At 56.3% G+C, this 22153-nt stretch overlaps 1 protein-coding gene across 7 annotated transcripts in view; it reads right to left on the bottom strand.

Annotated features, from left to right (window-relative positions):
- The window catches only part of VAV2 (vav guanine nucleotide exchange factor 2), a 183741-nt gene that overhangs the window by 45531 nt on the left and 116057 nt on the right, over window positions 1-22153 (bottom strand). For all 7 annotated transcript variants that reach the window (XM_036854940.1, XM_036854941.1, XM_036854943.1 and 4 more), the window contains exons 4-5: window positions 18090-18158; window positions 333-435 (exon numbers count right to left, since the gene is read on the bottom strand). In XM_036854940.1, the coding sequence (XP_036710835.1) occupies window positions 333-435; window positions 18090-18158 (172 nt within the window). The remainder of the gene's footprint in view (window positions 1-332; window positions 436-18089; window positions 18159-22153) is intronic.

Below are 22153 nucleotides of genomic sequence, written 5' to 3'. Positions count from 1 at the left end.
ACCGAGTCACTATCTAAGGCTCCCTGGGCAGGAAGGACTCGGGGTCCTGCACGCCCTCCGGAGGAGAATTCCAGAGCAACACGTCCGGGGAGGTGGGGTGGCAGTGGTGTCACATCCCGGTCTCCCTAGGACATTTCATAGGAAAGAAGGGACCTGGCCGACTGGCGCAGGGGATGAACCCCGTGGGGGCCGGGAAGGACCGGGTGCGGCTGCCCCTCGGTGGCTCAGGCGGTGGGGTCTGCGCAGACGCTTTAAAGGTGGGGCGGGGCGGGGCAGCGGGGGCGGGGCAGCGGGGGCGGGGCAGCGGGGCGGGGCGGGCAGCGGGGGCTCACCATGGGCTGCTGCACCTCCACCTTGATGATGTCCTCATAAATGTCATCCCCTTCATCCTCGCACGGGACGCAGTCGTAGATGTCCTCCCCCACGTCATGCTCGCTGCACAGGAGGGAAGCGGGGGAGAGGGGTGGGGGGCTGAAGCCACGTCCACGAGGGGGCCCCCCGGAGGGCAGAGGCAGTTGGGGCCACCGCGAGGCCCTCCCTCTCGGCCTCAGTGTCCTGGTCCAAGGACAGGGCACCTGCTTCCCGTGGTTTCTGGTAGTTTAACCCAGGCAGCCTGGGAGTGCCTTGTGCTCTGCCTGCCGCCCTTCTGGAAGGTTCCACCATGACAGAGCCCACCTACCCCAGGCCTTTAGTAAAAGCAGGGACACACGCTGGGGCCCGGGGGCGAGATGCTGCCTTAACGGGAATCTTTGCAGAGCTGATGGACAGGCATGGCCAGTTCTAGGGACCAAACGCCCTCTCCCCGGGCCCACGCCTGGGACCTGGAGCCCCGAGCGCTCTCGCCTCAGCCCAAGGTCTCCCCAGTCCCAGCAGTCGAAGTGTGAAGGTCAAAGTGCAGAGCTCACAGGCATGGGGACATTTCCCCACCAGTCAGCAAGGAAGCAGAGCAGAGAGGAACGAGGAGTGTGCGATGCGCCTTCCCAAAGGACCAGGGAAGTTACCGCTTAACTTACGATTCAATAAACCTTTGTTTCAGCTCATGATCTTGCCAACAAGTGATCCCCTCTGATCTGCAAGACTCCAGTCAAGGGACACCTCCTCCAAGAGGCCTTCTGGGATCCCCCGCCCAGTCTGCCATCCGGGACTCTCCATCTGGAGCTCTTGTACCAAGGGCATCCCTCTCACTGCACCTCCAATTATTTTATAAGTGCCTGTGGATAAGCCTGTCTCTTCCCCAGACGAAACCCAACTTCTTACTCCCTTCTGATCCCCACTCCTGATACAAAGTAGGTGCTCAGCAGATATTTCACCGAATGAGCCAACAGCAAGTGAGTCAACCCGACTTGCCCATCAGTTCCCACAGGCCCCCGGCCCCCAGGGGTCACCCTGGCCTGGGGATCGGGGACAGGAGCCACCCTGGGCCCAGGGCAGCCAGCTCTTCAGCCTGCCGTGGGGTCCGTCCTCGGGGCAGGCTGTGCTCAGAGGCCAGCTCTCCCGGGAGGCCCACGCCAGCCCCGAGTGCCTCTCTGTGTGAGGACACATCTCCTAGCCTGGCTCAAAGGAGGCCTGGCAAAGTTCTCTTCTGAAAGGCGTCAGCATGAGGTGGACCACTTCCCCTTCCCACCGCACAGAGTCCGGGAGCGGGGAGGGGAGGGAGGCGAGAGCAGAAACGATACCCAGCGGCTCTAACGAGTGGGTTTCTGGCCCCGTCCCAAACCTAGCTTTTGAATATTAGCTGTCATTCTAGAGGCTGGGGCGGGGGAGACAGATCACCACAAACCTACTGGAGAGAATGTGTCATATTCAAGGAAGGTCACGGCAGCCAGTCTCCCCAGAGCCCTGGACACCTCCCCGGTGGGGCCGAGCTGCAATGGGACAGTGGGTAGATGCATCAGACTTCCCTCTGTGGCGGGGGGGGCGGATTCCAGGGACGGGCTGAGCCGGTGTCCACCTTGATGAGACCCCCGCAGGTAGCTGATGAGCAAGGGCAGGAGAGGAAGCTGCTTTGGGGGTATGTCACTTGCTGTTTCACCACCACTCCAGGTGTGAGGAAGCAAAAGTTGGCCTGAGGACAAAGCCAGATCACACGGGGCTAGGCCAGCTAACGGACCCCCGTAACTGTGACAGGAACAGTCACCCACCCACCGACGAGGGATAGCAACGCACGTGCGGGCACTCGAAAAACACGTATGCTTTTCAACTTCACACCCCCTTGGAGATGGAGAGCACTGAGGCCCTTTCACAGATTAGAAAACCACACACTGAGGCTCCACAGCGGCTACCGGGAGCTGTGGGGTGATCTCGGCCCCAGCCCGTCCTTCCTCCCCTCTCCCGCCCGCCCTCCACTGCGAGACGAGTGTCTGGACGTCGGCAGTGCCGAGAACTGGGGCGCAAATCAGCACCCAGATGGTGACAGGGCTCCCAGCTCCCGTCAGAACCAATGAGAAGGCGGAGAGGGGGTTCTGTCCCCCAAGGTGGGCCTTGGGGACGGTCACGCGTGTTGACACAAATCACCCCCGCCTCTCCAGAGGAGAGGAAACAGTTCCCGCAGCCCTGCCCACCAGATTCCTGGGGGTCCAGGCAAGTACCTGCAGGGGTTCCTCCCGAAGGATGCCAGACGCCCTGGATTTTTGTCATGCAGCCAAGCGAGGCTGGTGACAAAGGCACTGTCGAGAATTCTGACAGCGTGGAACAGAGGGGAGACAGGGAGGCCCCCGGGCTGCTCAGTGAGACACCTCGAAGGCACATCAGCTCGCTCATACCGTCTGAAGACAGTCATCGGCTTTGCTCTGATGGGCCAGTGGAAGGAAGTGGGGTGGATAGGGGGACCTTGACAGTTAAATATTCTACGAGCCGATGAAATGAATAAAGTAACTGAACGTCAGCCTGGGAAGGGTCCTCGAGGCCCTCAGGTGCAGGGACAGCGATCTGCCAGCCCAGGAGCCCCCTTTCTCATCCCACATTAGGGGGAACATCCTAACTGACCCCAGGACTCTATCCCATCCAGCTCAGAATCGTTTTCAGCAAAGACCCGCATGCAGCCCCCACCATCAGTCAACCGGAATCAGGGCTCGAGATGCAACTGAGCCCATAGCTCTCTGTCGTGCGGATGCGGAAGCCGGGGTGCACGGGCGGGGAACTGGCCACATGGTCTTTCGGAAGCCGCGTTCCTGCTCTGCTATCTCCTGGTAGGTGGACCGGTCGTAACGCTTTCATTGGCTGAGGACCAGATGGCGTGGGCACTGAGGGTTCTTCAGAGAAATAGAACCGGCGATCTGTCGATCTTAGGGTGATGCAGGCACCTGCCCCATTAGGACCCCAAGCAAGAGCTGCGCTTGACGGAGAGGACAGTGAAGGCTGGAGAGGTCAGAAGCTTCCCAGACAGGAGTGACTTGAAAGACGCTTGGACACCAGTGTGGACCGTGGGGTGCTATGGAAGGTGCCGAGGGGCAGAGTCCCTTCTCTGCCACCCTCTTCCCTGGCACCATCCGCATATCTAGGCATGCACCGACGTCTACATGCACCTACTGTGTCTACAGAGCACCTACTGCGTTTCGAGCATGGGGCGGAATACCTTAACATAGGCTTCTCATTTGGGGGATAGGATTTATGTAGATCAAGATGTACCCTTAGCTCTACCATTTTGACAAGGGGACGCCCCTGATCGACCCCTTCCCCTCCCCTAGTAACCCGCCTCTTACTGTTCTTCACCAGAGATTCCCTTCGTCTGTTCTAGAACGTCGCATCAACTGCATCGTCTGTTACGTTCACGTCTGTGTCTGGCTTCCTCTCCTCAACATCATGTCCCTGAGATCCAGGCTGTTGCCTCCATCAGCAATTCATTCCTTTTTATTGCTGAGTCCTAATCCCACAATTTGACATCCATTCTCCTTTTGATGAACATTTGGGTTGCTTCCAAGTTCTGGTTATTGTAAATAAAAGCTGCTATGAGCGTTTGCCGTTTTTTGTTTGTTTTTTTTTTTGTGGACATGTGCTCTCATTTCCTTTGGAAATGAAATTCCATGAGGAGTGGAAGTGTTGGATCAAAGGGGAGGTGTGTGTGTTTATCTTCATCAATAACTGCCAAGCATTGTTCCAAAGTGGCTGCAGCGTTCACTCCACCACCAGCAGTGTACACGAGTTACAGTTGTTGCGGTTCTCTCCAGCTCTGGTGGGTTCCAGCCTTTTTAATTTTAGCCATTAGAGCAGGTATGTAGTGAGAGAGAATTGCGGTTTTATTTTGCATTCTTGCAAAGATTAATGATGTTTACATTTTTTCTGTGTACTCATGGACATTTGTGTATCTTCCTATGAGAAAGGCTTGCTCAAGACTTTTGTCCATTTCTAAAAATTGGTTGCCTTGATCCTATTGAATTCTAGGAGTTCCTTATATACGATGGATACAAGTCCTTTGTCAGATATGTTTTTTGAACTTTTTTTCCCAGTCTCTGGCATGGCTACTCGTTTTCTTAATGGTGTCTTTTGATAAACATTCATTTTTCATTTTTTTTTTAAATAATAAACAGCTTTTTTTAAATTTTTATTTATTTATTTATGGCTGTGTTGGGTCTTCGTTTCTGTGTGAGGGCTTTCTCTAGTTGCGGCAAGTGGGGGCCACTCTTCATCGCGGTGCGTGGGCCTCTCATTATCGCGGCCTCTCTTGTTGCGGAGCACAGGCTCTAGAGCGCAGGCTCAGCAGTTGTGGCTCACGGGCCTAGCTGCTCCGCAGCATGTGGGATCTTCCCAGACCAGGGCTCGAACCCGTGTCCCCTGCATTGGCAGGCAGATTCTCAACCACTGCGCCACCAGGGAAGCCCTCATTTTTCATTTTAATGAAGCTTAATTTACTGACTTTTTCTTCTATGGTGTCCTGACTCTATCCTGTGTTGCACCTACAAAATCTTTGTGCCTTGTGTAAGAAATCTCTGCTTTCTTCCAGGTTGCAAAGGACTTTCTCCTGTATCTTCTTCTAAGACCTATATGGTTTCAGTGTTTATGTTTAGGTCTCTGATCCATCTCAAATGGATTTTTGTGTATGGTGTGAGGTAGGGATCGAAGTTCATTTACTCATCCCCACATGGATATCCAGGTGTTTCAGAACAATTTGTTGAAAACTTTCTTCTCTCCATTGGATTGCTTGGATCTCTTTGACAAAAACCAATTGACTATATATGTGTGGGTCTGTTCTAGAATGCTCTATTCTAGCCCATCAATACATTCAGCTATCTTTATGCCAATACCACTCTGTCTCGATTTAGTTTTATAGAGAGTCTTGAAATCAGGCAGTGTAAATCCTCTAGCTTTGTTCGTTTATAGGACTGTTTAGACTATCCTAAAGTCCTTTGTATTTCCATATCAACGTTACAATCACCTTGTCAATTTAAAAAAAAGTCTGTTGGAATTATAATAGGAACTGTAGTGAATCTACAGTTTAATCTGGGGGAAAATCGACATCTTAACAATATCATCTTCCAATCCACGAACATAGTATACACTTTCATTTATTTAGGTCTTTAATTTCTCTCAGCAACATTTTGTAGTTTTATCATAGAGCTTTTAGAATTTAGGAAGCTTGGGACTACTGTTTCAATTTTTTTTTTTTTTCTGCCTTATTCTCTCTTTCTTCTCCTTCTGGGATTCCAATTATACCTGTTAGACCAGTTGATATTGTCCCACACGTCTGAGGCTCTGTTCATATTTTTCAATCTCCTTTTCTCTCTGTGATTAAGAGTGTATAACTTCCATCGAACTATTGAATATTTTCAAGTTCAATGACTCTTTCCTCTGCCATCTGCAGTCTTCTATTAAACTGATCCAGTGACTGTTCATTTGTTTTCATGCTTTTTGGTTCTAAAATTTCCATTTGGCCCTTTTTTATAGTTTCTGTTTCTCTACTGAGGCTCCTCATCTGTTCATTGATTTGGTGCATATTTTCCTCGAAGCCCCGACCATATTTATAAAAGCTGCTAATTGTGACTTCTAAGTCATCTCAAGGTTGGTTCCCCTCGACACTGTTTTTTTCTTGAGTATGATTCACTTGTTCCTGTTTCTTTGTAAATTTGATGATTTTTTTCATTGGACGCTGGACGTTATGAGTGATTCATTACAGAGATTCGGATCCTACTATTTCTTCTGAAGACTAATACTTGTTCTGACAGTTAACTCGGTTGGTTGTACTTAAACTTCAAACTCTATCTTCCCTGCAGTGGGCAGCAGCTGAAATGGCTGCTAAATCCAGTTTCCAGCTGTGACATTTTTTGCTGGAAACCTTAGGGTCTCTCCTGTGTGTGTGAGGTTTAATGGTCAACCCAGGATTTAGGTGGATTCTATGAGCAGATTTGAGCCTGTGGGTCCCTCCCTTCCAGCATTCCCTGCCTAACTTTCTGGCTGTTCTACCACCCCCAATTTCTTTCCTCTGGCACCTCAAGCCAGTGGATTGGGGATGCCCTCATACAAAAGTCTATAAGCGCTCAAACCCATCCACAGTGAGCAGTTCTTGAAGAAACAGTGGGTTCCTCCGGCTAACAGTAAGATGATACAGTCCCTCTCCCCCTGCCCCCGTACTCACAGAAGGAACAGGACCACAAGACTGAGACACTGGGAGTACACCCCTGGTGGTTCCCCCAACAAATGTCCACCACCATGATCTCAGCTGCTCTTCTTTCTCAGAATCAATAAAGACAAGGAACAGTCATTCATGCAGGATCAATTTTCACCACATTCATCTCTTCTAACTGACACAGGGCACTGAGGTTAAAAATAGGCAGCCAGAAACACCAGAGAGAGAGAGCTGTGCTCTGGCATCTGAACTTGGGACAGAAAAATCTCAAAAACGCAGACCCAATCACTTCTCTCCATTCTGCAAAATGTCTGTTATCCAGAGCCTGTTGAAAACTTGTGGGGGAGGGAGGGATAAATTGGGAGTTTGGGATTAACAGATACACACTACTATATATAAAATAGGTAACCAACTAGCACCTACTGTACGGCACAGGGACCTATACTCAATATTGTAATAACCTATAAAGGAAAAGAATCTGAAAAATAGACATAGATGTATGTATAACTGAATCACTCTGCTATACACCTGGAACTAACACAATGTTGTCAATCAACTACACTTCAATTAAAAACAAACAAACAAACAAACTTGAGTAGTGAATGGTCAGCTTCCTGCCTGTAATGTCCTAACTTTACCGCTGTCTACAGGGCCTCGTTATAGAACCATGAGGGCACTCATAATCCTACTCTCTACATTTACAATACTTTTTAATTGTGAAAATACTCCCCAACTATTATTTAATTCAGGTCAATGAACACTAAGATATACAGGCTCATGTATATTACACAAAATTATAAAACAGTAGCATTAAAATTTCAGCTTGTGCATGTTCCACATTATGGGAGAAGGGGAAATAAAAGAAAAAGCAAAGAAGTGGGTTTTTTAAAAAAATGAAAACAAAGTCATAAAAGTAAAGTTAAACATATTTGTTCAGCTCAGCAATTAAGATGAAAAGACTGTCAGATTTGATTGGTCTAATCGATACTAATCCTAAGACCAATTCTGTGCCGGTAGGTAACTTGTGGAATCTGGGGGGACACAGAGATGACAGAGGCACCAACGGACTCTGTCCAGGTGGGGAGACAGACAGGGCAGCAGTTATGGCTGAGATGCAGACCCTTCTAAACTGGAGGAGTGTCATTTGTGTGGGGTGACAAGCTCTGGTTCCCAGTAGCTCTGTCCCTTTGGCGAACATCGCATGGAAATTCCACTGTTACCCAAACTCTTAGCTAAGGCATCGCCTCCAAGTGTGAGTCTCCTGAACAGGGCAGGGGATAGATTACAGGTCTTAGGCATCTGCTAAAGCAGATGAGTTAATGCTGTGACCAGCTGTGCCCAGTACATCTGACGGCCGTGGCTGTTGAATGGAGGAAAAGGAAATGACAGGTGTGGGCTCAGGAGTGGGGGAGGGGTGCAAAGTGAGGTCCCCCGAGTGTCTGAAGTGTCCTGGAGTGCAGGGTGGTGACCTGGAGGTGGATCCAATGGTGTAAGGATCCTGGTCTGTTTCCTCCCTGCAACACGAGCTCAATGACCACCCAGCTCTGCCCTGGCCCTCAGAACCGGAGCCAGCCCCCAGCAGCCCCGGCACACCATCCCACGACGGAGAGGCAAGGAGTCTGTACCCCCATCTGGGCCTGGTGCACTCACCCCAACCCCCAGCCCAACCTCCCACAGTCCTTGAAAAGGACCCCAAGGCCCTGAAAAAACCCGAAAGAGCCTCTGAGTCACCCCAGCGGGAGTCCCTCGTGGCAGGTCGTCTCAGCTACACCCTGGTTCTTTTCCCATCATCACTCGGACCAACAGAGCCGTGTCTTGGGGTTTCAAGTTATCAGAGGCTGGGTTTCATGGAGAAACTGCATGTCCCCGCCGTGCTGGAGCCATCTGTGCACGTAACCGTGCTCGGTCAATGCTGGACCGCAGGGCTGGTGGGTCCCCTTCTCCTTCAGCTCAGGCCGGGGCCTCTCGTGGTGGGAACCTGACTCTCCCGAAACTGACCCCCGTGGGGGGAAGCAGTCAGGCGAGTCCGAGACGGATTCTCAGCCCTGCCAGCGTCCGGCTCTGCAACTCTGGGCAGGAGAACCTAAGCCTCAGTTTCCCCATCTGCAAACTGAGAATAAGGCCAACCCCCCAGTAGGGTCGTTGGAAGGACCAGCCTCAATGGAGATGACCAGCAGAGGCCCAGCATACAGTAGGTGCTCAATAAGTGACCGTGGCCCGCCACCCCATGGGTGAGAGGGGAGCGTCAATGACACGATACTTAGCTCAGGGGTCCATGCTCGATAAACAGACACCGGCAGCATTAAACACCTCGGATGTTCTGAAACGCATGAGACTAGACAGTTGGGAGCCGGGTGTCAGCACTGATTTGTCCCTGGAAGGTTTCAGAGGTCGCCCTTCTCTGTCCAGTTGTCCAGGAGAGAGCGGAGGACGATGTGAGCGGGGGAGTCCGGGACCACAGTGGGGACGTGGATGCCCGCTCACGGATGAGCCTCCCGGCCAAGCCCACGCCACCGCGAGACCTCGGCTCTCCCTCCAGCTGGACGCCACGTGGATGCCACGGCCTCCCCAGCCCCAAGCCCACGTTCCGGGACAGCGACCTCCCTGCCGGCCTCCTCTCCCCTCACCCTTTCACTCCCGCTGCTTTCCGGCGGCAGCTGCGCTGACAGATGCTAAGTCCCGGAAATTATCCTGGTCCTCACAATGGCCTGAGATCCTCCAGGAGGGCCGAGCGCGGCCTGCTGCCCTCCGGAGACGGCAGAAAGCTCCCCTCCCGCCGAGACCCCACGGTCCGACCCCCGCCCCAGAAGCCTCGCCTGCCTGTCCCAATTTTGGTACAGAAAGTCAGCTGCTCAGAAGAGCCCCCCGCCGCCTATGGAAAATCAGAGAAAAGCCAACAAACTCTCCACTTTCTGCCTCTGGCGAGCCTGTATGTTTATGATGGACATAAAATATCGCTACTGACAGATGCGATATGCATTCTGGCCTCAGGCTGTCTGATGCTGGGAAGCAGGATCCCAAATCACCGTTAAACTGTTACTAGGAAACCAAACCTGACATCTCCCGACCTCCGTGCACAGCAGGCAGTGGGGGCGGCAGGGCGAGGGGGCTTCAGAGGGCCCGGAGAAGCCAGCTGTCAGCTGGATGGGCTGCACGTGGGGACAGACAGACAGACAGACAGAAAGATAAGGCGCTGCTAACACTAGGGAGGTCGGCCTCACATGCCCTCAGCGGACCCTCCCCCCCAACAGTCGAGGGAGGGGCTGCTCTCCCTACAGATGGGGAAAGCAGGGCCCAGAGACGGCAAGATGGTCCCCCAAGGTTGTAAAGCCATTTAGGGGCACACCTGGACAAAGATGTGGCTACCAGATTCCCAGAGGGGGCCCGGCTCGCCCGGCAGTGTGCTTCCTGCCATAACTCACTCTTCTCCAGGGACTCTTTCTAAGCAGTAGAAGACTCTTCCCAACAGCCAGACTCAGTCACAAGGATGAGGCCCAGGGGACTGTCCTAGCCAAGCAGCAGCTGGCTCGGGGTTTCAATCCCTCCTTTGTCATGTAAAGTGTGCTGTGCGACAGCAGGCAAATCACTTACCCACCCTGAGCCTTAATTTCCCCAACTACAAAATGAGGGCAGGGCCACCCACCTTGCAGGGTCCAGAAGGCTGAGATAACAGGGCAAAACTCAGGCACCGGGCCTGGCACTCAGGGGAACCCACTGAACGGTACCTGGAACCGTGCTTGGATCCTTAATATAAGAATAGCAGATGTCCAGGGCCTTGCCATGGTGCGCAGGGCCCAGCTCAAGTTACCTGCCTTTTCTGTGCTCTGTTCCCTTCAGGTCATCCCTTCAGGATGACCCTCGTGGGGAGCTTTCCTCTGGGGCGTGGGGGACAAATGCAGGAAGACAATGACAACACAGTGACAAAGATAATCCTGGTGGACTTTTTAATCTTCTGGGGAAGGGGCACCTCATTCAGCTTCTTGGAGGAGGTGACCTCTGGGCTGGGTTATATAAGAGGAATAAGGGTTTGGCAACCAATACAGCAGATATTATGTACATGACAGGGCTTTTTTATAGTTAAATCCAACGTGTTATGCTTATTCATTTTTTAAAGGAATATTTCTTAAGTGCCACTGTGTGTCAAATCTGTGTTGAATACATGGGAAATAATGTAAGGAGGGCCTAGTCTTTTTCCTCATGGGGTCCTGGAAGTTAGTATCAGGAGAGTGATTTGGAGAGGCCTTTATTAGACAGACTTTTGGCCACAGCCCAGCTGGTCCCTGCTTTCTTCTTGAAAACAGTAAAATGAATGTGTACATCCTTCCACACTGGCCTCCCCACCTTACAGAGACTGTGTTAAATCAGACCCCAGAATCGCTGTGACAGCCTTGTCCTGAAAGGACCCGGGGTTAACTAGGTATTAAAAATAAAAATTCATGTTAAGTCTGTGTCGTATCTGCTGGCCTGCATAATTTAAATATTTAGCCAGGGCAGAGTGGCAACGGGGCATCTGCTCTGCATTCATTCAGAAGGGCCCCTGTGCTCTCTCTAGCACAGAGAATGAACAAGCTTCTTTCCTGAAGTGCTGCAGGTCAGGGTTTCAAGGTCAATGAAGCCCTGGGCCCCCATAGCAGCCAGGACCTTGCAAAACTGCACAGGCCCAGGTACCAAGGGGCCGAGATGTCCCTGGAGGGCAGGGCAGGGAACCTCAGGGCCACGGGGCGCAGAGCCCGTGGCTGTCATTTGCACCAGCTGCCTCTGTAACCAGAAGAGGGAGGAGTTACGAGCCTGTTTACCGCTCAGGGTGAGGATGGGCTGCCCTCTGGCCGACAGACAGTCCTGCAGCCAGCTCTGGGAGGGTGGGGGAGCATCGGGCACCTTGTCTAGGCCACAGGGGCAAGAGAGCCACTGGGCTGCACACACACGGTGACTTTGGGGCTGGCACAGCCAGCCCTCAGGTCCTGAGTAACAGACACAGCTGCGACCCAGACCCTCCCAGGACCCCAACCCAAAATAAGGCAGTGGCCGGCCTGGTGGGGGCGGGGGCAGGTTTCCTAAGTCACATTTTGGCAAATCCTATGCACCTTCCATCCCCTTCCAGCAACACCTCCTCCAGGAAGCCCTCCAGGTGTCCTGGCCTGTCAAGGTCTGATCCCAGTGGACACTGCCTGGATAGCTCCTGTGGGTCTAAGAAGAGCTGTAAGAATGAGAACTGCAGGGCCCAGGTCACCGCAGGGCCCTACCAGACAGCCCTGGGGCGGAGAGGGCGGTCAGGCAGGTGGCCTTCTGAGTCAGACCTGCTTCAAATCCCCTCTACCCCTCAGCCACAGGGCTCAGTGTGGGGACAGACCCCGTGTGCTCCGTGGACGCTGGATTCATTCCCTGCATCCGGCCGGTCCCAAAGCCGGGCCGGGCCTCCCAGACTTCACGAGAGGATGGAGAGCCCCTCGACAGGGAGGCACTCAGCTGGTGCTCGCTAAGTGCACACTGTACAAATGAAGGCCTGAACGGCCAGAGGGGAGGCAGCTGGGCCGGCAGACTGGGTGGGCCTGTCCAGCAAGGACCATGGGAGGGCCGAGGCCTGCCTGTGCTTGGCTGTCACCACCTCAGCAGCCAGGAGCCGGGGCGCCCCGTCCGGGGGAGCAGGCTGCAGAGCAGGGGGGAGACCTCCGCAGCGCCCAGGGGACCCCGCCCATCCCTGTCCAGCCAGGGCCTCCACCAGCCGGAGGAGGGCGGCCACTGACACCGCCACTTTGGGGGGCTTTACTGTCAACCCCCTTTGGGCCACGGTGGGGTCTGTGCTCTGCACGAAGCGGGGTTTGTGGTTTGTTTTTAATGGGGCTGGTTCTGTGTCGTCTGCTTTCAAACTTGTCCCCTTGGAGAAGCAATCCCTTGGGAGAAACATGAGACACCCCCAAACCCAGCGACCCATCCAGGCCTAACACTTGGGTGTCCCCCACATGTGCAGGTCTCCTGCTCGACACTGAACTCTCACGCAAGGCGGCGTGAACGTAAGGGAACTTTCTTTGCGGCTGGGAGCGGCAGGCGGGCAAGGTCACCGGCTGGGGTGGGCACAGGCTCTCCCTCGTCGGGCAGAGCGACAGTTGCTCGTCCCCTGCAGTAGGGGGCCGGCAGGAGGGGTGTGGCCTCTGCCCTCCCAGCAAGCAGCCTCCCCCACCTGTGCACGCCCACCTCACTCCCCAGGGACCAGGAAGACCAGCTCCAAGAAGACGCCCAAAGCCCCTTGAAAGCGGCTTCGACTCGGGGAAACTCCTACATTTTATGCATCTTAAAAAATTACCCCAACGATGCTAACACGACACCGTTAAAGCTGCGAAGTCATCTTATGATGTAATGAAGAACGCAGCTGTACGTTTACGGATGAATTACACTCCCTGCCGTGTCACGATCACATTCGTTGAAGCCTGAAAATCACTTCAATTCCGAGGAAAGCGAAACCGGTGTCAAAGAGCAGGCTGCTCGATCGTGAAACCGTGACTCCTTCAAGCTCGAAGCGCCCCACGTGGCATCTGGGCTGGTGCTTTCACTCCGGAGACAGGGGCAGTGAGCCCCGAGGAGGATCAAATGGGCCCAGAGAAAGACAGAACGCCACCATGAGAGCCACGTGCGGCCGAGACGGACGCGCCCCTGCTGTTCCTCGGCCCGCGTGATGCTCCCTTTCCAGCCGGCAAGGATAACTTTGAGGCACCCCCTCCACGCCGGGCACCCCCAGCACTGAAGCACAGCCAGCTGGGGGGGTCTCTGCAGGCCTTCTGATGCAGGCCATGCCTTCCTTGGTATGAGGAGGGTGGTCCTCCCAGCGCGTCCCAGGGTGCTTCGATAATTCTGATTTCTTGCCAACACCTTGCGGTGTCTCAAACCTGCCGCGCCTCTGCAGGGGCAGGCCTTGGCAAGGCTGCTCCTTCCACTGGGATGCCAGCCCTGCCCTTCAGCTGCTTCCCACTTGGGCTCCAGGACTCAGGGGTCACCTCTTCTGAGAAGCCTTCCCTGATTTCTGAGCTGGCATTCACCCAGCCCCACTCTGGACTCCCGTGGTGAACTGTCTCATGAGCGTCGTTTTTCTGTGTGCAGATCTGACTCCCAGCCCTGCGTGGGGGGCTCCCCCAGTGCAGATGCCTAAACCCTGGCCCACCCAGGAGTCGGGCAGGTATGAGAAAGTAGGGGGGCAGCTCCAGGTTCCCGGGAGCACCTGGAAGGAAGCAGGGGGTAGCGGGAGGGATGAGCCATTAGGCAAATGCAAGGTACTAATCGTCAGGGCAGTTTAAAAACAGGCCTCTCATTTGGGGCTCAGTTTGCTTGATGAAGCGTTTTTTAAGTGGCACTATTTCGTGTTAATTTTTTCAGCCAGCTGCTCTATTATCTGATTATACATTATTCAAGGATCTCAAAAGTGAGCGTAGAGTGCTAGAGAACATAATCTTAGTTCAGCATCATCCATTCAAACGCAGGGGGCCCTGCGCTGGCCCCCGGAATGCTGTTCTGGATCCGAGACCCGGGCTGCCCACATGGGGCCACTAAGCCACATGTGGCTGCAAGCTCACAAACGTGGCCAGTGGACTGACCCGACTCACATTCTGCAAGAGACTGTCAGCTACTTCATTAACGACCTCTTATGTTAATGCTTACGTGTTGAACTAGATGATACACTGGGTTCAGTAAAAATACATTCTTTCATTTCACCTGTTTCTTTTTTCTCTTTCTGGTGCAGCTACTAGAAAATTAACAATCGCACAGGCGGCTCATGTTTGATTTCTCCTGGACCGCGCTGCCATGGCCATTTGGAAACCGGAGACAAAGGCCACATCCTTGGTAGACCGGGAGGATGGGAACCGCCTCCCCTGCCTGGGCGCTCAGGGTGTGCCCGCTGGGCGCTGTGCTACCGCAGTGTAGCTGAGCACCGACACCGCGTGTTACACACAGGGGAGCCGGGGCGCAGAGACTGGGTAACCCGCCAAAGCCCACGTCGTAGGACACGCCAGAGCCGAGGCTCCGGGTCTGCCCAGAGACGCCCTTGGCTGCTTTGGGAACAAGGCAGAGGCTCCTGCACGGCCCGGTCAGTGCTCCTGCTTTAGGCGGGTGGAAGGGGCTCTCACTGTAGAGCAGCATCTCGTGGGCTGAGGCTGCAGGGCCCTCCATGACCCGCCGGGGTGACACTGGGGGGCTGTGAAGACACGCCCGGTAGGAACGGCGCCTCTAGCGAGGATCCTGAGAGGGGCCCACGTGGGAGAGCCGCGTCTCTCCTCCAGCGACGCCCACGCTCACCCCTCGCACCCCAGCACGCTCCCCACTCCCGCTGCCCCGACCGCGCTTTAAATTTCCAGAAAGTGCACAGGAACCAGCTGGCAGCTAAACAAACATATGACTGATGGGCTGACTGAACGGAGGCGTTCTTGGGGCCATGCACCGCTGGCGGTCCCCCACTGGTGCCCAGACCCCCCACCACGCTCGCCTTTCCCCAAACAGCTGCGGAGCGTCTGAGGTCTAGGAGACCAGGAGGGGCCCCTTAGAAACACAAGGTGATCATCCTTTCTGACACCTGGCCAGAGCCCAAAGGAAAGAATTAGCCAGTTCTGCTGGAAACGTCACTCCCTGGCTCCCTGGCGCTGCCTGGCATCAGATCCAGGCCAGTGCCCCGTTCCCTGCCCCGGGGAGGCCAGGGAAGAAATGACATTTCTGTTTGTGTCTTGTAAATTGCCATAATGGATAAATATGACTCCCAAGTCCGCAGAGACAGGATGCTAGCAAATCTTGATTTTCAGTAAAAGGAGAAGGGGGAAAAAAAAGCATGAAAAATTTATTAACCTGGAGCCTCTGGGACCAAACCGCAACTTCAAGACTCAAATTCGTTCCCCTCCCCTATTAATGCATGATTTACGTTTGCAATAACTGCAGTCATAAGGAACTCATTGGATTAAGGAAGCTCACGCTTAATGTCATGGAATAATATTATTGAACTGTGTGCAAAGCCACACATCCCCCAGACTGGCTTCTCCATGCGAGAGGAATTCCGTCCTGTGAGAGGTCAGACACATGCAGAACAGACCGAGAACGGGGAAAACGGGCGCCCGGGGTCGCTGGCCAACTCACCGCCCAGGAATCCCCCAAACTGAACGTGAAAGAGCCATTGGGACAGGCTAAGCGGGGGGCCTGGCTGGTACAGAGGAAGCTGCACAAGGGCGGCGTGGGCCCCATCATCCTGGAACCCTCAGCCTCTGCTGACCCCTCATGCATGTCTCGGGAGGGCAGAGACGCCCAGCCTCAGCTTGGGGGTGACTCGGGAGAAATGGCAGATCAGGGCCCGACACTCAGCACCGGGCAAGGGGCTCCCCGGACCCTGGGGGCGGGGGGCACTGACTTTGCATGGTGGGGAGGTGAGGGCACAGGCTCGGGGTAAAAGGGCAGCTCTGCCGCCCCCTCGCTGAGTGACATGGGCCAGTAGCTCCCCTCCCGAGGCCTCAGTTTCCTTATCTGTAAAGCGGGGGCCCCCCTAGAACACTCCTCACAAGGAGACTGTGGGGTGGAGTGGGGGAGAGAAGGAGGTGAAGTCCCAGCAGTGCACCCCTACCACCCCCAACATTATCGCTTGGGATGTGCTGTTAGGCCGTGGGCACGGGGTGCCAGCTGCTGGGGGCTGGCGGGGGCGGGCGGGTGACATGAAGATGCAGGGACTGACCTCGGGAACCTTCCGGTCTATCACAGTGCACCCCACAAACACCCCAGAGGCCAGACAGGGGTGTGGGTGCTCTGTGATGCGTGGGGTGTGAGTGGGGATGCTGGCTGGGCGAGCGGATGGGCGGAGGGTGGTGAGAGGCTTCCCAAAGCGGGGGGCACTTAGGCCCGGACTCGGCAGACAGGGAGAGGCTCTCCAAGGCGGAAAATGCGGGAAAGGGCGGGTGGGAAGCAGTTCCAGCGTGGAGCTCAGCCAGCCAGGGGGCTGCAGACGGGTGGGGACCCCTGGGGGCCTCCCTCCGGCCGTGCCTCTCTGAGCCTCGGTTTCCTCACCCCTTACGGGGGGTGGGGGAAGGTGGGCAGCCCCTCATTCAGCCCCACACCTCGGGAGGCCCCGTGGGGTGGAGTGCACCCTTCTCGAAATTTTCCAAGTCCTCCTCTGATTCCTGGGACCGGGCAGTAGCACTCAGGTAGGGAGCTCCAGGCCCTGGTTGTGACTCGTGTGGACCCTGGGCCCCACTTGCCCCCTCAGGGTGCTCTCCACCCTCGGACCCACATGGGGTCGACCAGGTGTCCCGAGGATCGCCACCATTCACACCGGGGTCAGCCCAGTTTCCGGAAGATGGGCTGGTGGCAGCTATGCCCACTGGCCAGTGAGTGTTTCACTCACAGATCACATAATGTTGGGCCGCCAGCTTGCTGCCCACATGCTGATTTTTCAATGACTCAAATTATTTAAATGGATAGAGATCCTGCAGAGAATATTTGCCCAGGCCCCATACCCTAGAGGCAGCCTGGAACAAGCTGGGGGCTTTGACACAGCAAGTGCACAGCAAATCCGGGCTCTTACTCTGATTATGATTCTTATTCTCAGTCTGTGCTGTAAGATGAAGGAGAGAGAGGCCACGAGTCTTCCCAGAAGGAACAGCCGTTTATCCGGGAACAAAGACAGGAAAGAGGCCCCCAGGGGCAGGAATCCGGGGAAGAGGGTCGTCCACATGGCCTGAGGGCAGTGGGCCGGCCACGTCAGGAGCCACGTGGGACCACCCCACAGCCTGGGCAAGCCCGTCACCTCCCGGGCCTCGGTCCCCCTCCTGCAGGATGGGGCAGCCCTGCCAGCTCCACCCCGCCGCCCCTTCTCCGAGCAGCGGGCCACGTGACCCCACCCCCGGCCACAGCTGACCGCGCAGAACGCAACCATCTCTTCTGGAAGAGCCGCCGCCCAGGGCTTCCTGCCAGCCCTTGGGGGGCTCCAGGACCATAAGGTGAAACGGCCGGGGAGGGGCAGCTGGTCCCAGGCTGCATGAGATGGTGCAAGAAATCCTCGGAGAGAGGAAGCGGGGGGACCCGGGGCAGGCAAAGACGGGGCCTTGGGAGAAGGGGAGACGCCCCAGTGGCTTCAGGTGGCCTGGCCTCGGCCCAACCCCAGGCCGCGTCAGGCCACGAGACAACCCGGAATCACCAGCTGCCTTTGCCTGTAACCTGTGCTCCAGGGGCCCCAGCTTCTGGAAACGCCGGCTCTCTCCCATCCGCAGCACAGCCTCCAAGGGCCGAGCTAGGACACCTCCCCAGCCCCACTGCAGCTTCGATAGAGAAGCCCGGCAAAAACCAGCCCTCCTGACGCCCGAGCCTGGGGAGGAGGGCCGCAGCCACGTCACCAGCAGGCACGCTGGGAGCCTCCTGGAACGCGGGCCGGAGAACCTCGCATCCTTCCGGCAGGGGAGCCACACCGCCACCACCCCCGTGGGGACGGCCCGGGCAGACGGCCGAGACCAGCGCCCGTCGAGGGGCCCGTGTGAAGCCCTGCTCCCCCCCCGCCTCCTCCCTCCGGGCTCCTTACTCTGCAAGTTCCTCCAGGCTTCGGTAGACGTCGTCGTCATTCTCCGCGGTCTCCTCCGAGGGGAAGGGCCTGTGGGAGAGGAGACGTCAGGGGAGTGAACAGGTCTTGGTGGCACTGCCGCCCTGGCCGGGCCCCTAGCCTGGGGTCCGCCACGGGCCCCCTGGAGCGAGCGCAGGAGCAGGCGGGCTTCTGTCCGCTCCCTCGTGGAAGGAAACGGGGTGCACGTTACGTGGCTGTGTGATGCAGGACCACCCAGATGGAGGTGCCTAGAGTGAGGACCCCATGCCCAGCTCAGCCCCGGACACCGGAAGTCGGTCCCTCTGTCCAGGCCCCGGCATCCCTGCTGGCAAACGAGGGAACCGGGTCAGGGACAGCAGGAAGCTTCCGTCCGTACAACTATCCTGCTTCCACACGCCAGGGGGACCCCAGACACGGGGATGTGGGCTCCCCTGGGCATCCTCGGTGGGGAACACGGGAACCTGTCTTTAGGAGACAGAGAGGGTGGGCCATGAGCCCCAAACGTAGCTGGACTTGAGACCCTTATTTTCCATGAAAATCTCCCAGTTCTGTACTGGGGGGATGCCCAGGATCCCCGCAAACCCTGTCACCCCGAAGACGCGTCTGGGAGGAGTAAGAGAAGGGCCCAGGTGTCAGAAAGCTTCCCGGCTGGTGTGAGGAGGGCGGCACGGCAGGGTCGTCACCTGCCGACAGGCGTCTACCTGGGCAGCTCAGAATCCGTGGGGGGGTAACTCACGGGGAGGAAAGGGGGCTCCCTGGGAAGGCGGGGTCTCGGGCCGCACCTGTCACTACTGCAAAATGAACCTGGGCCTGACTCCTGGGAAAAGGGGCGGAGCCAGCCCACGCTGCCCAGGTGCTGGGGGCCGGCCAGTACAGGTGAGGAACGTTAGGGCGTGAGATGCAGGTGACACAGAGCCCTGGGCGCAGCCAGGCTCACGGGAAGGAATGCAGGCGCGGCACCAGCCCCAGCACCGCCTGCACGTGGCATGCGCTCGCGGGGAGGGCGGGTGAGCCCGCCGGCTCTGTCACCCCCCAACTGGGATCTCATCTGGAGACTGATATGAGATCCCAGTTCACAAACTGGAGGAAAGGGGCAGGTCTGCAAACGGACAGCGCATTCTGGGTAAAGAAGCGATTGGAGTGGAAATGGGAAGGGCACACTGTCGGTACCATACCCACACCTGGCACCCCCATGCCCACCACCAGCACAGGGAGCCCATGCAGTTGCCCTTCAAGGAAATGGGCTTCTGACACACTCTCCGGGATCCCCGGGGTCCCCTGCACACCCGCGTGCGAGCGCCCACTCCTGCCTCTCCCGCAGGGACCTGCAGACGAGGTGCATGGTCCCGACCAGGTTGAACCAGCCCACGCCGGGCACAGAGGCCAGCCTCCAGGAGGACGGGGCCAGAGGGGGGTGAATGCTGCCAGGAGGAGGGGGCTGCCAGCTCGTTCAAAAGCAATGGGCCCAAATTAACCACCTTCATGGAGACGAAAACGCCCCTTTGGTTGAAACGACCATCTCCCCATCTCCCAGGGAACGTGTTCTGGTAGGAAGTCTGTTACTAACGATCTCACAGGAGACCCGGCTGGCGGCCTCCTTGCTGAGGGTCAGGCTGACGTGCTCAGCAGGGCAGTCCAGTGGGGATGGACACCTGGACCCTGCAGCTTCCACTACCAAGGCTCGGGGCCTGTGCTCCATGGGGTGGGGGCCTGGGGAGCCCACTGAGCCAGCAGCTGGAGGCCTGGGTCCTGCCCAGCTCTGTCACAGAGTTGCATGGCCCTGGGTCTGAGGTCCCAAGGCAGACCCACCAGACCAGGGGTCCCCATCACCTGCTGCTTCATGGCAGTAGCTCGTGGCATGGCCCAGCTTGACCTCTCTGTGGTGGGCTCCCCCTCCTCCCTGTGGCTCTCCACCCCCCCCACCCCCCCCCCCCGCTTCCTCCCATCACCATGACAATGGCATCCCCCACTGGGCATCATGTGGCAAGAAGGAAGGAGGACAGATGTGTGTCTTCGGGTCACAGGGAGAGCTGCAGGCCATCAGGACGCCCTGGCCCTCAGCAGACGAGGGACCCTCACTGACCCAGCCATGCTTCCAGCCAGGAAATCACTCCCACGATACAGGAGAACTGGAAGCTGACCCAGATCCCACGTGGTTCAGGGGGGGCTGGAACCGAGCTCTGGTTTCTTAAAAGTCAGTTGAACGTCAGTCACCCCGACTGCCGAAGGTTCCGGCCGCCACCCTACTGATCACAGGAAATCTCAGGCCAGGCTGAGATGTGACTGCAGGACCCAGAGGTGGAGCGTTCCCCCAAAACCACTCTCTGACCAGCTTTCCACCAGCTTGACCACTCTCTCAGCCTGGGTCCACTTCTGCCTAGCACGGTGCCTGACACTAGAGAGGCATGGATGGATGGATGGAATGGATGGATGGATGGACGGATGGATAGACAGATGGGTGGGTGGGTGGATGGAAGGATGGATGATGGATGAATGGTTGGATGGATGGACGGATGGATGGATGGACAGATGTGTGGGTGGATGGATGAATGGTTGGATAGATGGATGGATGGGTGGGTGGATGGATGGACAGATGGACGGATAGATGGATGGCTGGGTGGGTGGGTGGGAGAACAGGTGGGTGGGAGAGGGATGGGATTTGTGGGTTGATGGACAGATGAATGAGTGAGTGGGCGGGGGCATGGGGGTGGAAGGATGGATGGGTGGCCAGGAGGACAGGTTGGGGGGGGGGGGGTGGATTCGTTGGGGAATGGATGCGTGGACAGATAAATGGATGTCAGATATTCTCAAGCTGTCCCTTCCCCCCAAAACAACAAGTGGCAGCCCCAAATTAGATACAAGGAAGCATTTTCAAGAAGCACTTATGAAAATCCATGCAGAGGTACCCAAGTCAGCCCTGAGCTGTGACTTTACAACACTGACCCTGACTTAACCCCGAGGAGACACATTTGCACAGAGGGGGTTTCTGGGGCCACATTCCAGCTATAACTTCAAGCCCGAGAGGGGCTGGAGCAGGTGTGACTCTGGGGTCACTTGCAACAAGGCCTGGCTCCACCCTTCTGTCTCAGGCACCGGCTGATCATTCAGACCCCGCTGTGCAGCATCTACCACCCCCGCCATTAATTTCCCCCTCCCCGGCTAGACCAGACATCCAGACGTTCATGGTGGAGTTCATTTGTTCTTGAAGAGGAGGGGATGAGAATCAAGTATGGCAGAGAGGCACAGAAATGACCGTGGGCCAGACACCAGAGTGCGGTCATCCGGGTCCTCAGGGCGGGGGGCCTGGGGGTCAGGGCGGGGCTGGGTTCCTCTTATCCCATCAGACCCTTCCTGAGGATGCATTTCCTTGTGCTCCGCTTCTGGGAAGCCAAGTTTCCCACTCGTACCACTGAGGGAATTAAGGGGATGCCCAAGCCGGAAGCAGAAAAGTTGCCACGTGCCAAGAAATCCCCAACAGAGCCCATGTGTTAGGCTGCGTCAAATCCACCCCAGCACCCCGTCCTCCCGGGGCTGGGGGGCAGGGCAGGGATGAGAGACTCAAAAGCCACTGCTTCAAGGTCCCACCAAATTACACCTCCCACCCCGAGGTCAATGTTAGCATCCGGCTGCTTGGCTGGCATGGCCCTGTGTGGGCAGGACAATGACAGCCCCAGTGCCAGAGACTGGGGGGGGGTCCTCCGCTAGAGGAAGAAGGCTCCAAAACACAGCACCCTAAGGGAGTGGCTGAGCCCAAACCCCCGAACAAAGAGCAGAGGGGGGCACAATTCTTACTCCAAACCACACCTTCCTCTCCTTCCCCCATCCATTGGGTAGTTCCTGGACACCTGCTCTGAGCTGGGCTTGGGCTCAGCCCAATGGGCTGCTGCCATTGTCACTGCTTCAGGGAGAAGGCGCAGCATGAACGTAGCTCCGGGATCAATAAATCAGGCTCTGGTCCTTGTCCACGGGACTTCTTTGAGAATCTGCTGTAAAACCATGGCCTCTGAAAAGTGCCCGCGTGCGTAGCTGTGTGTACGGCTGCGTGG

This window comes from Balaenoptera musculus, chromosome 6 (assembly GCF_009873245.2).
Source record: "Balaenoptera musculus isolate JJ_BM4_2016_0621 chromosome 6, mBalMus1.pri.v3, whole genome shotgun sequence".
In the NCBI taxonomy this organism is placed as follows: domain Eukaryota; kingdom Metazoa; phylum Chordata; class Mammalia; order Artiodactyla; family Balaenopteridae; genus Balaenoptera; species Balaenoptera musculus.
This window is presented reverse-complemented; position numbering and strand designations above follow the sequence as displayed.